Source organism: Anolis carolinensis, chromosome 1 (genome assembly GCF_035594765.1).
Source record: "Anolis carolinensis isolate JA03-04 chromosome 1, rAnoCar3.1.pri, whole genome shotgun sequence".
Lineage (NCBI taxonomy): Eukaryota > Metazoa > Chordata > Lepidosauria > Squamata > Dactyloidae > Anolis > Anolis carolinensis.
Window position 1 is genome coordinate 95730640 of NC_085841.1, and position 16908 is coordinate 95747547.

A 16908-nucleotide genomic window follows, 5' to 3' on the forward strand; every position below is an offset into this window, starting at 1 on the left:
TACTATCTTTGAGGAACATGAATTATTTTAAATAAGAAAGAGCATATTGTGTGTGAGTTAGAGATGTGCCTTTCCCTGCCATCTGAGGTCAATAAGCACCATTGGCATTTTATGGTGTTCTGTGCAATATTTTGTCTTAAGTACCTTTGTATTTCTTTGTAGGAATCTGAATGACTCCTATATATTGGTCCAACCTTGGTTCTAGTCAGACTTTTAAGCAAAAGAGCGAGGAAGGGGAAGCAGAAGAAAGCACTGGACTGCTTTAGACCTCTGTATCTAATGTGCAAAAGCCTGAATTGAAAACAGTGTGGTTTACCTGGGTTCTCCCACTTCTGAGCTGAAGTGGTCAATACTTTGCTCAAACAGGGCCATGGAATGAATTATGAAAGAAGTTTGTCTTCAGGTGGGAGTCTTTTTCATTCTGGGCTGGAAACTGGCAGTAGCTAATGGGGTAGGTCTGTTCTCACCTTTGTGGCTATTTTCAGGGCATCTGCTCTGCTGTGCACCACTATTGGCTGGGTACTAGGAACTTAGTGTGGAAACATCTGGGATATCTTTTTTATAGCAGTCTTATATAAGGGGAGTGCTCCCTCCCCTTTCAGGGCTCCTTGAGAGAAAACCCAGGTGCTGGACATGTGGTCTAGTTCTCTTTCCCTAAAGGTGGAAGTTAGTGGCAGATAGCAAAAAGTCAGTTTTTGGGGGTATTTTGGTTTTCCTGATAAGAGAGAATCTGTATTTGCTATGTGGAATATTTTTTTCCTTTATCTTGTACCCATTGTTCTGTCCTGGTCTCCAGCATCAGAAAGCAAGCTTGCCCCTCCTCACTATGACCATTCAAATATTTAAACATGGCTCTCATGTCCCCTCTCAGCCTTCTTTTCCCCAAGTAAAACCCTGCTCCCTTAGGTGCTCTGCATAGAGCCCGGTTTCCAAACCTTTGATCATATTATTGCCTTTTTCTGGACGTGTTCTAGCTTTTTAACATCCTTTTTGAATTGTGGTGCCCAGAACTGGACACAGGATTCTAAGTGAGATCTGACCAAAGTAGAATAGAGTGTGACTGACTATTTCATTTTGCAAATAGTTCTTAGCATGTTAAAATGTTCTTATCCTTCACTACTTTTGTATCTTCCTTGCATTTCCAGGTTAGCTGTAAACTAGAGAAACAATAGGTGAGAGAACAGGTTGCTACTGTATCAGTCCCTAAATTCTATGACATCTGCTGATTTTTACCTTATATAGCATTCAGCCTCAGGTGACAAAGAAGTTGGGAAGTCCATTTTTTCTTCCTTGTCTTTGTACAACTTAGTTGTTTTTTAAAGGGAGTCTTTTGTTGAATGTTTCTTCATTATACTCTGTGTGGGAGTATCATAGCAAACAAGACGAAATTACAATCAGCACTGACAAATTTCAGAGACAGATTTTCTCTGATACTCACTCCACACATTGTTTTTCTAGCAACATCTAAGGAAGTTATGGACTTCTGCAGTCTTGTGTTGAAGCTCTTGAAAATTAATGTGTTTGGATTTTTGCTTGATAATGCCAGACTAGTGATGGGCTTATGAAATATTTACATTATATATGGTTACTATAGTCCCTGCTACTTTCAAGGATCTGATGAGCCTTCGGGGGAGGGAGGGTCAGCATGAATTTAGTTTACCTTGCTTTCTTATTAAATATTGTGCCTCTTTTACAATCTGTGCATACAGTAATATGCCCAGCAGCTATTAAACTATAGTTCCTTTCAGCAATGGCATTTTTCCAATGCTACTGGGGTCTTTCCCATGCACCCTCCCTCCTGAGTTTGCTAGTGTTCTTTGATTTGCCTCCTTGTCACAGAAAAGGGTTTAACTGAGGCCTGCAGCTGTGTCTGCTTCCTTTCTGAGGCCAGTGAGCTGAAAACTGAAGTCAGTGCTGCCAGCTCTTCCACATTATATCATTTCCCATATGAACCAAAACATCATAGACATTCTGTTAGAAGTGCATTAACACAGTATTCAACACAGTATTCAAAATACTTGTTGCATATTTTGTAAATATTTTATATTGGTACCAGACCTGCAGGAGGTACAACTTCACAATATCCCATATGAGTCTGTGTGCATAAAAATATTCTATATAAATAAAAAATAGTTACATTACTTTGGTTTGGAGCATTTGTACAAAAAAAAAAAACCACCAATCAGGGTTGGATTTCAGGAAACAATGCAACACATATCTGTATTGCTATTTGATTTACACTTTTAAAATGGCATCACTATCAGCTTCTTGAATGAACTGATAAATGCTCTCTCTGAACTTAGTATGGCAGTAGAGTCTCACTTATCCAACGTTCTGGATTATCCAATGCATTTTTGTAGTCAATGTTTTCAACACATCGTGATATTTTGGTGCTAAATTCGTAAATACAGTAATTACTACATAGCATTACTGCGTATTGAACTACTTTTTCTGTCAAATTTGTTGTATAACATGATGTTTGGGTGCTTAATTTGTAAAATCATAACCTAATTTGATGTTTAATAGACTTTTCCTTAATCCCTCCTTATTATCCAATATATTCCCTTACCCAACATTCTGCCGTCCCGTTTATGTTGGATAAGTGAGACTCTACTGTATTTGTGTGTGTGATAAGCCATTTCTAGGAAATATTTTACAAATTGTCATCAGAGGGCAGCAAATCCTAGAGTTATTTTACAAATTGTCAGCAGAGGGCAGCAAATGATACAGATAGTCCTTCCTCTGAAGGTACTGCAAAAAAAACCAAATCTTGAGTGGGAGCCTAAATGCTTTTCAGACTTTCTTGAAAAACTGCTCCTGATGTTTAGAGCTGTAGCACATGCAAGAGGGATCACCACTACCATCAAAAGCAGAAACTGGGAATGTCCAGAGTTGTATTTGTGAATGCATTTTTGTCGTACACATGACATTCTTAGCAATCTGATCTGATTGAAAGCATTGCAAATTGTTTTACTTGTGTGTAGAAGTGCTGGGACGTTTTGAGTATATCTGTCCAAGATCAACGTGTGAGCATTGGTGGGCTTTCTGTCCAGAAAAGTCTTAAAGGATTCATAGAAGTCATACTTTAACTCCTTTTTCCATGCCTCTAAAAAACCAAACGCATCCTAAAGTCATACATCTAGTTGAAAGAATGATCTATGTGCATGATGGGCTATTACATATAGGCTCAGTTTTCAGCATTGTTGGATTATGCTGTTTGTGTTGTCCACCATCAAAATTGGTCTATAATCAAAGTGATTCCCCTTGTAATGGGCCTGCATTCAATTCAGTGAGATTTCTAAGAAACCATGCCTGAAGTTAGACCACAAAATGAATGGATGAGTTTGACTTCCTCGTCATGCTCACTTTCCTGGGCATCCTTCCTGTTGTACTCACATTAATTTCTGAGTTGATATGTTTGTTTGTGCTCTTAGTGTTATATTAAGTCAAGGATAGAGAATGTGTAGTCTTCCATATCTTGTAGACTGCAATTTCCATCAGCTTTTGCCAGCATCAGAGTTGTAGTCGAAATATTTCTGAAATATCACAGTTGGACTGCCTTGCTTACACAGTATATTATTAAATACAAACCAGCTCTTGCAACTGGGACTTTCCCGGTATTTTGGACTACAATTCCCACCACTTCAAAAACCATGCTGGGTGATTGAAGCTGTAGTCTAGCATATCTGAAGAATGCTAGGTGATGGCATGTTGAGCTAACATTTAAAAATTGTTTGCAGAAAACAACCATTTCAAAGTCTTGCTTGAGCTGCTGCTGCTACTTTTGTTTTCAAAGGCCAAACATATCTTTGAAGGTCTGTGTAGGTGATCATGTCTGCTTCGGGGGGTATTTTATATATACTGTATTTACATATTATTTATATATACTCTCTCTGTGTGTGTATCTGTGTATCTCAATGTATGCATATAGAGAGAGACTCCTGTCTGCTTCTCTGTGACCTCATTTCGTCTTCCCAACTCACCCTGCAGAGTCAGGTGGTTCAATAACATGCAATACTGATTAAAGCCCGTTTTTGTTGCCTGCTGTGATGTAGTGCAGAGGAAGAGGTCTGAATATAACAAATATTGTTGTTTCATGGTCAACAGGTTATCCCACCTCAGTATGTTATGCAAACTACCATTAAATCTGAAATTATTGTAGCATATTCTGTGTTTCAAAAAAGAAAACAAAAGAAAACTTAAAACTAGAGTCAGCCCCACTTGTTGTCTTTGCTAATTTAATAATATCTGTCTTGTAGTCAGATTGCTAATAGATTACCAAAGAACTATCCTGTTAATGTCTTCTTGTTTTTTCTTAAAATAACCAACAGACCAACATGACTAAAAATATTAGGCCGATTACTAGCAAAACATCATATTTTTCTTGGCTTAGAAAAATGCAGCACGACTTGCTCCCACTGCTTTATGGCACCCTGTTTTACCTCTCCCACCAGGTATCTATCCCTACTTCAGGGCTGTGCACAAGGAATGCTAGGATTTGTAATTCTTCATGTATGCATGTGTGCCTTCAAATTACATGTTGACTTATGGTGACTCAATTAATTTCATAGGGTTTCCTTAGGCAAAGAATATACAGCTGGTTTTGCCACTGCCTTCCTCTAAAATGTAGTCTACATATGATAGACCATGTCAGACAGAAAGAAACAAATCTTTTTGCTTCTCTGCCCCACACAGTCCTGGTTTAACAATACAAGTACACTGCTCTGTCTTAGAGAGTGGTGTTCACTTGGGGCAAACCTGGCTGCCCAGCAGTTGCTCTTAACTCTACCTTTTGGCCCTAAAAAAACCCATAAGACATGGACATTAGATATACCAATGCAAGGAAATGTGTTTATAAATGCTCGTAGGCTTTATCTACAGTTTATCCTCAATTGCTTTCTTTTTATAATGGAAGTTGCAGCCTGTGCAACTCCCATTATAGGGGAAAATATCCTGTATTAGGCACTTGAAATTTAGTGGGGGGGGGGGGGGGGCTGTGCCAGGCTCCTCTAAAACTCTAGGGCCCAATAGAGGATACCTTTTTATATATATTAGGGTCTTCCTTTCATTTTAGTGTGACTTTCATGTGAAAAACTGAACTTCAGCGCTTTCTTCATGTTGACCAATTCACACTTCGCAGCACTGTCTATGAGGACAGATGGTGTCACTTAGGGATAAACAGCTTAACACTAAGTAAGAAAAGCTGCCTTACAGAAGATCTGCTTATTAAATTTGCTAAGAGTGGACTCCTTTCTCGGGTTCTTATTTGCACCAAGAATGGAAATAAATTTGTTCCCTTATGTTTCATGGCTCTCAGTTTATGTATTTACAATTTTAAGGGATTTTAACATTACAAATTTGTTCTATTTCTCAGAAGCTGATGCTGCAAACTGAGAGCAATGTGTTCTAGTTGTGGGGAATATCAGTCTTTCACATTCTCAGACTAGACCTAACTAGAAAACTTCTGGCACTGATGGCACATTATGCAAATGGGCTATAATCATAAGGTCACTCAGTCTCAGAAATAACAAAAGTGCAAACTATAGATAACCATGAAATAAATAGGGTTGTTGTGTGTTTTCCGGGCAGTATGGCCATGTTCCAGAAGTATTCTCTCCTGAAGTTTCGCCCACATCTATGGCAGACATCCTCAGAGGTTGTGAGGTTGTTTGAGGTAAAAAGTTATATTCTGCAGGAAGCAGTCACAAAGAATATATGTATAATTCTTCCATCCTGGGTGGTCGGGGAGCCAACTGATATCAGTTAACCTGCAGATTCTCCCCAGATTCTAGAGCAGGTCTTATTTTAAGTTAAAAATGGAAATGTAATTATAGTATAATGGAAAAAATAGGATAATAGTGCCTCAATCATTTTTGTATGCTTTTCAGGGTACAATAAGAGATACTGTATGAAGACAAGGATTTGCTGGTGCCCTGCTGAGCATATGAATACCTTGGTAGGGGATGCTGTTCAAGCTCTCCAACTTGCAGGAAGAGCAGTTAAACCACAGGGCTTTGATCCATGATACATTTATGATGCCATGCAAACAGGACCATCTGCTCTTCTATCTTCTGTTTGTCTGCCAACAAACTAATCTGCAATTGATTTTGAAGTGATGAGTTGGTTTGGGGCACACAACTAGTGTGTAGTCTTGTGGAAAATTGGTGTTTTCATTGCATTTTCAAAACATTTTAGTAGAAGACAAGTATGGGGGAGGATATAAGGGGGGAGCTTACAGATGAACGTATAAACGTGTAAAGTAAAAAAGTAAGTTAAAAAAAAAGACAAAGTATACAATATACAAATGCATAAAGAGGAACCAAGTCAAGCATAGAATGAAGCTTTTGCTTCCTATTAAGATGAATAGTTTTTGTTCAGTAGCTTAATTTGGGCCAATATGGCAAGCTGCTTTGGTAACAGATGTGTTTGTGAATGTTCATGGATAACAAATTCTGATAGGTTTTGACTTTACACAGATTGATCTCTGTACAAACAGAACCAGTCTTTCTGTTAAGAAGGGAGATCTCATAGTGGTATACAAGAACAGTAGGAGTTGTTAAGTATGTTTGTTGCGGTTTACCTTCAAGTTATTTTCTGATTTATGATGACAGACCTATCACTGGGATTTTTTTTTTGTAAGGTTTTGTCTGAGGTGGTTTGCTTTTGCCTTCCTCTGAAAGTAAAAGAGTGTGATTTGCCTAGGTTACCCATTGGGTTTCCATGGCTGAGTAAGAATTTGAGCCCTGATCTCAGTCATAGTCCAACATTCAAACTATTGTGCTATGCCACAGTGGCTCTTAAGAATGTTTAATATGGACTAAAGACAACGTGAGTCCGATTCATAAGAATCTACCTCAAATTAATGAGACTTTAATTTTGAGTTATTTCTTGGTGGAATTAATATTGGTTAAGGAGGATTGTCAACCTAGCAGTTCGAAAACATGTAAATGTGAGTACATCAATAGGTACCGCTCTGGTGGGAAAGTAACGGCGCTCCATGCAGTTATGCCAGCCACATGGCTCTGGGGGTGTCTATGGACAATGCCGGCTCTTCGGCTTAGAAATGGAAATGAGCATCAACTCCAGAGTCGGACATGACTGGACTTAATGTCAAGGAAAACCTTTACCTTTACCTATGGTAGATTATCTATTTTTCAAAGAGCTACCAATATGCTTTATATTCTCTTCTGTGAAGAAGCAGGCAGGTAGTTATATCTTGTGGTTTTAAGAACTTACAATTAAAATCTACTTCAAAGTCCATCAGATCTAACAATAATAACTTACATTGTATTTATGTTGTATTAACTAGTTTTTAGACACACAAACAAAGCATTGCCTTTATTTGTACCTGCAGTCCTATTCCTTGAGCTGCGGTAGGAGCAGAACAAAAGAGTCTCAGCCTATAATAGAAGTGCATTGGTTTCAATTGTTTCTGTTTCCCACTGAACGTCTGACCACCCCTCACCCTCAAATATAGTATTCTTCAGAATATATTATATTGCTTCTGGCACTATTATACATTACATGTTTCAGAAAATGTTACTGCCTTTTCTACAGTAAAGTTGTGTGGTGTAATATATATGTTCCCTGTGTTTTCAGTGTTCTTGGATCAAATTAAGTTTCTGTTCCAGATGCAAAGAGATAGATGTATTATGTCAGCCTCTTAGTTTTTTCCTGCTTCAGTGGGAATACATAGTGATCCCCATTTAGAAATTCTCAGAATACAGCCACATTTCAATGCGTTTTGCCTATAAAAACTGGTTTAAGTATGTCATGCCATAGCCATCAGGTCAATAAATATCTATTTGCAGTTAATTACATTTTGACATTACTGCCCTGAAGCATATTCAGCCCAAAGATCGAGCAAAAGGATGTTTATCCCAATGGGTTACAAATTACAAAGATTCAGCTGTTACACGCTTAGAACAATATGAAACATACTATCAAACACTTAAAATGAGTGTTTTCTGTTGCAAGCTCATCTTTGGCAACTTTAGTAGTACTATAGCCACATGGGATAGGTTAAATCTTGCTAAGTGCAAATCTGTTTGCAAGGAGTTTGTGCTGTTTCTCTCTTTTATGGAACTGCATGATCTTTCTTGGAAATAACTTCTGGGCCCTTTTGTGGAAACTGAAAGTTTATATTCTGGATTTTGGAATTCCAAATAAGAGATGGTCAACCTGTATCCTAAACTTCTCATGTTTTAATCGTAATGTATTGGTTAATTTGAAAAGAAATTAAATAAAAACTCAACTGAGAATGGTTCCCTGAACCATCCCAAGAGAGACATACATGTGTATGACTAACACCAATGTGCACAATGGCCATCATTTCTGAGTTATTTCCAAGATCAGGTAAAGAGTTATAAAAACTTGTGCATGCATTATATTTTTAAAAACTCTTAAACAAGTCAGTTATATCTATGCCTTGAGTGTGTTCAGTCTATTTGCTAGGGGTCACCATGGCTGTTTTTGCCTCTTGCTAGTGGAAATGTTGTGACAATAGTCTTATCTCTGAACCACAATGATGGCCTTGAGATTCTTTGTGAGTAACCTTCTTTCTATAGTCCATGGTACACACTGTAAAACAAACTCGCTCTAGACATAAACATATCAGGACAATAATGAGGTAGAAAGTCAGAGGAATCTGCAGTGATGGAGCTCTGTGTTTGGATGTCCATGGTGACCAGCTCCATCTTCCACTAGTTAGCTTCCCCCACAATGTTCTCCAGAGGATACCACGTGAAGATCATCAGGCAATTAAGCATCTACTTAGTCAAGGGTATAGTAAATGATGTGCAATACTGCAGGGAAAATGGGTCTGTAAGTAGCTCTTAGTAGCAACCTGGACAGGAGTGCCTAAATCCGGCCTGCCAAGGTCTCCCCCCCTCCACTTCTGCCATGTACACACAGCAGCTTCAACAAGTGTGGGCGTGTGTGTGTCTGCAGCGAGGTTGTGTGAGTGGCAGGGTGTGTGGTGAGGGCAAGTGAATGTGAGCAGTGGCTGTGGCTGTGTGGCGGTGGGTGTGCGGCGGCGGGTGTGTGACACAGCTGCCGTATGCACATATGGCTGATGCACGCACGCACACCCTATGCACATATGATGCATGTGCACGCACCCACAAACAATAATATCTGGCCCCCCAACAGTCTGAGGGACCATGGACCATCTCTCCACTTAAAAGGTTTAGGGACCCCTGCCTTACAGTATGCTGAATTCCAAAATCTAAGAAAGCCCATACAGACTGTAAATATTAAGCCACAGTTGAGCTTGCATGAAATGCAATGGGATGTGTTACTGATACCAGTGCTAACCCCAGTTCAGTGCTGGTCCACAAACAATTGACTATCATTGGAGCCTTTCTTAGAAACATTTGTGTCAAAGGGTACAAATGTAATACTGCTCTGTGGCACATTAGAGAAAAAAATCTTCTCAGCCCTTCCACATGAAATTGATTGAAATGACTGAATGACTATATACCCACAGATACACACGTATTCACAGATACACACACAAAAATATTATGAGCAACCCATAGAGCATTCAGAAGATATTATGAACTTGAAAAGCTAGGAACTGATGTGTAAGTTTACTGGCTGTTAAATCCATTGTGTTATACCCTGTTTCCCCAAAAACAAGACATCCCCTGAAAATAAGACCTAGTAGAGGTTTTGCTGAATTTGTTTGGAAGCATGCCTGCTGAACAGAACACCAGAGAATGCAAGATCGGTAAATGTACGTACCATAGATTGTTGTAGGGTAAGGTAAAGGTAGTAACAAGAAATTCTTGATAGGATTACGTTTGTCTGGTTATGCTGGTTTGTGATGACAATTACTGTATAGTAGATAATAAATGTTTTTTTTTGTTCAACAATAAATGTGAATTCTTCTTCATGGAAAAATAAGACATCCCCTGAAAATAAGACCTAGTGCATCTTTGGGAGCAAAAATTAATATAAGACACTGCCTAATTTTCGGGGAAACAGGGGTAGTAGAAAAGAGGTGAATGTTTAATGCAATCACAAAGAATCTCCTCTAACCCTGTTAATACCAGTAGTTCTAGTCTCTTCCCTAGTGTGAAAAAGTGGAATGTATACTGATGCAGATGCTTATGCCACAACACAGCTTAGGCACACTTTCCCTCACTATTAATGAACTAATGACACTTCTTGTCTCAAACCCATACACTAATCCCCGTGTGTTTAAAGGAGCTTTCATCAGAGCAAAGTCCAGAATTATTCACACAGTGAAAAGTGTTCAAAGCAAAGGATTCCGCAGCATAGGATTTGACCCCAGGAAATTAGGTCTTTAACCTAATTAGTTCTCAGTACATATACAATATAATATGTCAGAACAAGTCAGCCATCCTGCAACTGTTGGAAAAGAGAATACACATACCATGCCATGCTTAGCATTCTTTCTATGTTTGCTAACATGTTTGGTGCAATCACCATCTCTGATTGCTAACCTCATACTATTGATTGAAGACTTGTCTTCTGAAAACCCTTTTCCTCAACCAGAGAAATATATTAATAAACATTTACTTTTAATTCAATGGTAATTGACGAAAGTGGAGCAATACCTTGTCTTCTTGACCTAATTTGTCACTTTCCAGCTATGAATTTATCATTGAGATACTTCTGTTTATTTTCTCTCCACTCATGTCAGATTTATCAACTGTTTTGTACATTTTACTTTAATTTGTTGCAAGGAACTGCTAGTTACCATTGGATAAGATATTTCAATATATATTGTTTGGAACAGCTTTTCTACATTGTGGGCCGAAATCCCCAGCTCTTGAATGCAAAGGCAATGATGGTATCTATATAACTTTACTTTGGTATTTCACAAAAAAGGCAAAATTCAGCAATTTGTTATGCCTCCAGCATTTCAAATTATGTTTCCAGTAGAATTTACCAATACCAACCATTTGGTTTTTCTATCATTTTATAAGTATCAGTGCATACATGTACCCACCCTACTTGTGTATTCTTATGGGACTGAAACATGCCCTTGTAATATGACATGCCATCATAAATTATTCAAACTAGTGTGTTTCTGTTAAAGTACCCACCAATGGGATCCTGGTAGTGGAACTGAATGCTCCTGTGAGACAAGAATCTGTGCTGATGATAGCAGGGTCAGACAGACATTGCTGAGTGTGATGACTCATGGGCCATGTAGTCCCGTTCCTAGCGCTGTTGTGACAGATGAAGAGGAAAACTTGGGTTTTCCACCGTTTCAGCCAGAATTGGAACTTTCCCAGCCAGAATTGGAGCCCTTGCACCTGCAGGAGGTTTGTCTTCCAGAAATCTGCCAAACAAGCCCTGAGTCAGAATCTCCCCCATTTTCTCGCCGTAGTTATTATCAACAAAAAGGAGTTCAACAGGCTAATCGCAGAAGCCTGAGAATCGCAGCCAGGCATTCAGCTGATTAAGTCTGCTTCCATGAGAAACTTTAAGGAGTCATGCATCTGGACACAGAGATTGACTTTCGGTTCTGGTTCCCCAGAGAAGTGTTCTTTGGTGGGAAAACGAGACCCTATTTAGGTTCCTTGCCCCGTAGGAATCTTGCGGAGTCAATTCGTCAGCTACTGGAGTAGTGTGTGTGTGGACAGCGCTACTCCCGCTTCCAAGCCTTCGTTCCCGCTTCCAAGCCTTCGTTTCCAGCCTTGTTTTGCTCCACGGACCTTGCCTTGCTTCCCGGACCTTGCCAAGTAATTACCACGGATCTTGTTCTTGCTCCTCGTTTCTTGTTGCCTTGAATCAAGCCTTGTGTTCCAAGAATCAAGTTACTTCCTAGCCTTGCTTAAGTTTCATGGACTAAAGGACCTTGTCAGCTCCCCTCACTTTGCTTGGCAAAGTGAGTGTTTCGATTATTGGATTACAACTTTGGACCTTAATATTTCATATTGGACATTGTTTCTTTGGACTAATTTTGACCTTTCCTGAAAGGTCTACTTCTGAACTATTTCCTACACTTGCTTTTATTAACTTTATATATTTCCTTAATAAAGATATTAGATAGATTCTGGCCTCTGTGTATGGTTATTGGTGCGTTCAGCCATGAATATGCTCAGAAGTGAAGGGAAAGTCTGAAGTTGCACAACGCATATTATTGCAAGGTGGAACACAAGAAGCATGAATCAGGAGACAAAATAAGTAAAGAAATATATAAACATTGTAGTACATGGGGTGAGTTAGCTGAAGTGGACAGGAATGGGATATTATGAGTCAGTTTACACTGTGTTTTACTCAGGAAATGTAAATCAAAGAAGAAATTGAGAGATATGAACAGTAAGGAAAGATGCAGCAAAAACAGCCCAAGGATATAATGCAAAGTCTGGTATCAATAAGACTTTAGAGAAAACCCATCAAAATAACCCTTATCCAAGCTTATATTCAAGTACAGAGGCAGAAAAAAGAAGAAACTGGAAGATTCTATGCTAGATCATACACCAAAACAGGACTTCTGGTTAATCAAACTACTACACCATGCTGCCTTTTGGTATGAACAACTAATACATCTTTACAGTTGCAAAAATTGCTTTATAGTTGGTTTTAGGGTTGCATAGGTATGCTTGAAGGAGTATTAATAGTGTCTGCTGAATTCTCTGAAGTGATAATGAATAAAATAATATTTGGTCAATGTCTTATCCATCTCTTGGCAAGTGGGTTAATAAAACATTAGCCAAAGATGAAAAGGTTACTGCCTAATTTACATAACTTCAGACACATTAATATCCAGTTTTTGTTAACTCTCAATTGGTACTGTGGGAGCACAGAATGAAATATTTTTGTTTTTTTAGCCCTGATTACCTGCAGTTTTGTATACTGAGTTTTAAAGACCTTTTATGAAAAGGACACTTGAGGAAGAAGCTTGGGGCAAAAACACTGGTTAGTGTAATATGCATTCCCTAAATTCCATTTTCCCAGAAATAATCTCATCAATACACCTCCTTCACACACACACACACACACATGCGTGTGGACACATACACACACATATCAAAACAAAACAAAATAATGGAATCATTTAAGTTACTTTTCTTAAATTAAAAAACATATATACACATTGCACAACATTAGATTTGAGCACCAATATCACAGCTACAGAGAACTGACTTCTTGTAGACCTCTCTGGGAAGGCTTGAGTGATGAACTGTAGACTCTAGCTTTTGTCCACCAGATAGTCACCATCCTTGTACAAAAGCAAGCATAGTTTTGATGAAAGTCCATTCCAGTGTCTGGACCACAAGGGCAGCCAAGTTCTTCTTTGGTCTCTAGGTTATAGGAGAGCTGTCATTGCAGTCTGGTTTATCGGTTTCAGGTAGTATCTGGGTGTTGAATAGCCCTCACATATCCCTGAACCAGTCTGGGGCTTCTGGTAGCCAGTGCTATAGTCCACCATGGGCAAAGTATTATTTTTTGGCTTATCATATTCCTTCTGATTTTGGGGTGTCTGATAGTCTCCACTTTCAGAATCACTCTTGCACAAGGCAGGGAAGCTGCCTGCAGAAACAGAGTATTTATGAGTTGCAGAAACAGTGGGAATGTTGTAGCAGCTCTCTGAAGGCTGAGCATTTTCTCTTCCTATATGCCGCTCTATGATAGGAGTGGCATATTCAGGCTCTTGACTGGTTAAAGGTAGGGCATAATCATGACGATTGGCTCTTGGTGGACAGAGATAGTGGTTCCCAGTCTCTATGCTACCTTTCTTCTCATCCTCTGTATCCATTGGTCTGAAGGTGGATCCCTTTCGAGTTACTGTCCCAGTTCCTATCATGAGAGGCTGCTGATAATCTGATGGAAAAGAAAAGGCAGCTCTGAAATTCAGACGAGACTAGATGTCGGCGACTACCTAAGATTGCCACATCCATCACTGCGGTAACATAATGCCTTTTATGAATTCTGCTGTATTACTTCCCTTGTGGAAATAGTTACAGAATAGTTACAATTTCCCCTCCACCACAGGGCAGGTCCACCCTTCACACACTGCTTAGAAAACTAACTTTTAATGTACTCTGAATACAAAGTAATTAATCTAGATCACTGTTTCTTAAATTGTGGGTCTCATCCCCAAATGAGCTCAATAATGGCCACATAATGTAGTGAAGGTTGCCAAATTGGACAACTTTAAAAGGGGAATGGACTGAGTTGATAAGTGCCATCAATGTGGAATAGTTAAGATGCTTATTCATCACTTCTGGCACTGCAGTTGCTGTGGAATTAGTTATTTATAAAAACCCTAGGTTACACATCCATAACTAATCGTGAATTACAGCTACAGTAATTAAATAAAGTAAGAATCCACTTAAGGTAACATAGGACACCAAATTCTATAAAAGAACAGAATGCTAAATCTCACTCACATGTGTGTACTCTATTTAGGATTGATGAAAAATGTCTAAGCAGATAAATTTATGTACCACAATCATACTGAATTTTCACTAGTCATGAGTGGTGAGATTAAACCCATTCTTTGCACACTTACACTCTACATATCAACTGTATTCAAAGGAAAGTGGTGTTACCTGCCACGTCTCTTGTGACCAAATCTAACTTTTGAGGAATTTCCTTTTCATTATTATAACTGATGGTGAACTCAGTAGATGGATGTCTGATAAAGGGATGCTTGATTTGTTTCCAGAAACCTAGAACAAAAAGCTAACAGTTCAAAACTGTATTATGTTATACCTGCTTCTCAAGAACTTACCAAATTTAAGTTATAGCCTATACTGAGAATAAAAAAGGCCCTTTTCAGAAAGAGCCAAAAACTGTGAGAACTTCCTCTCAAGACAGACCAGGATGACCCCATCCCTGCTGGCCTTCTGGTCAAGACCTTCTTCTGCCAACAGTCTTTTGGGGAAGGATAAGAGGCAGGCGCTGGGGAGGCTGGGTGGGACAGGGGGCAGGATATGAGTTTTAAAGGCTATTTTAGTGTATTTGCGGTATTTTAATTTTGTTTTTAACATACTGTTATTTTATTGTTTTTTTAACCTTTGTACTGCTCTTTTTAAACTTGTCAGTCTTGAGTCTCCATGGGGAGAAAGGCATGGAGTAATAATAATAATAATTGCAGCAAGTTATCTCATGGAAACAACATGGTGATGAAGGGAAACAAAAGCATAACACTAAAAATGTTTCTCAAATATCTTAGGTTTCCGATTATCCAAGTAAATCTCTAGTAGGGAATAATGGTCTAAACTAGGGATGGGCAAAGTGCAGCCATGACCCAGATGTGGATCTCAAGACCCCCTAGGGTCAAAGGTTTGTTTTGTTCCTTTCAATATTTTCTTTGCATCAAAATGCCCTCAGATGCCCCCTGGGGCAATTTTCTCTATGTTGGCTCCTCCAGTCTAATTTAGGCTAAGGAATAGCTTTTTAAAAACCAGGGCAAAAAGGAAGTAACTAGGCCTAAAGCATGGTTTGGAGTGCATATTTGCAGTGGGGGTTGTGTGTGTTTTTCCTCAAGTTATTCTGGTGGGTGGGTAATGTGCACTCCAACAGTTGCCCACTCCTCATCTCAATCCTACTGTCACTCCTGACTAGAGTAGATCCACTGAAGGAATGAGCTGTGTGTTTATCCATCATTCAACAATTGATTCACTACATTAATCTAGCTAGGAGTAACAGGATCGCAGTCACTGAATGCGCATGCAATTTTTTTGCAAATCAGTCACTGTGAACCAAGGATCAAAAAGATGAAAAAAGGAAAGTTGGAACTAGCGGCTATCTGTATGTTCCAATAGCACCCCAAAATTAAGAACAAAAGCTCCATGTTTTTTATTCTTTTGTGCCAGCTCTGTGGAACAATCCTCCCATATCAGGCTACTATGGTTGGGAATTGGGGGGGGGGGGGGGGCAAACATATCAAAGGAGGGTACTCCAAATACCTGTGGAAAACATATTACTGACATATAATAGGAAACATTAGTTGGAATTCAACTGATAGTCGTAATTAAAGTGGACCTAACGAATCAACTACTGATTTAACATTCATTCCAGAACTGATGCAATAAATCTACCTTAGTTGAGAATACTGATCAGATTTTGGCCATTTGTTCTTACCATGTCAAAAAAGGGCATTTTTTTTTACTACTAACCTGGTTTCCCTGTGCTGCAGGAACCATATGCAACACCTTTCTTTCCTTTCCTATAATGAAGAAAAAGGTTTTAGAGTATTTCTCTGAAGTGGGTCACCCTGCAAATTCCTGTTAGCATCCTCAAGCTTTGCTGCCATGGATGTGCTCAAGGTCCACTAAGTGTGGCTAAATGTACTGGCCATTGGCATATCATTTTATCCAGTAGTCAAGTATAATGTCCAGCCTTCCTAATACAATTACAATGGATTTGTTTCTTAGTATGAATGCTTAGGGGCAAAACTTTAAATAGATTGCATGTTGCATTTAATATTTAATATAAAAAATAAATCACTGATGATGAAAAACAAACAAACCAACAGACCAAGGAAAAGAACTTGTTATTTTCATGTAAAGCATTAAAAAGTTTTCAAGCATATTCTCTGGATGTTTTGGCTTATGTTATTGCTAAATAAAAGACATTGTTACTTAGTAGAACATCCGTACAAGTAACAAATACCACTGTATGATCATGAAGGGCTAATGTAAACTAAATTCTATTTAGTTGCTCTAAAAAGAATGCAGCCTTTAAATAATGATGAATTATTTTTGCTAATAGAGAAGATATGAATTGTGACAGGGGCCAAGCCTCGGATTGTCATAGGAGGGAGAAGGATTGTCACATCATGCATCCGTGCCCCAAACATCAGCAGAACCAACTTTCTTTACCTGATGCAAATGATACCTGGTAAAGTAGGTTTAAGAGGGCATTTATGACTGTGGCAAGAGTGTCATATCAGCAATTACTTAGTGATAATGCATATGG

At 38.8% G+C, this 16908-nt stretch overlaps 1 protein-coding gene across 2 annotated transcripts in view; it reads right to left on the bottom strand.

Moving 5' to 3' along the window:
- Positions 1-12152: 12152 nt before the first annotated feature.
- Positions 12153-16908, bottom strand: part of dcbld1 (discoidin, CUB and LCCL domain containing 1) — an 80031-nt gene continuing 75275 nt past the window's right edge. For both annotated transcript variants that reach the window (XM_008120393.3, XM_003215598.4), the window contains exons 13-15: positions 16107-16156; positions 14535-14654; positions 12153-13803 (exon numbers count right to left, since the gene is read on the bottom strand). In XM_008120393.3, coding sequence (XP_008118600.1) covers positions 13289-13803; positions 14535-14654; positions 16107-16156 — 685 coding nt within the window. In that variant the 3' untranslated portion in view covers positions 12153-13288. The remainder of the gene's footprint in view (positions 13804-14534; positions 14655-16106; positions 16157-16908) is intronic.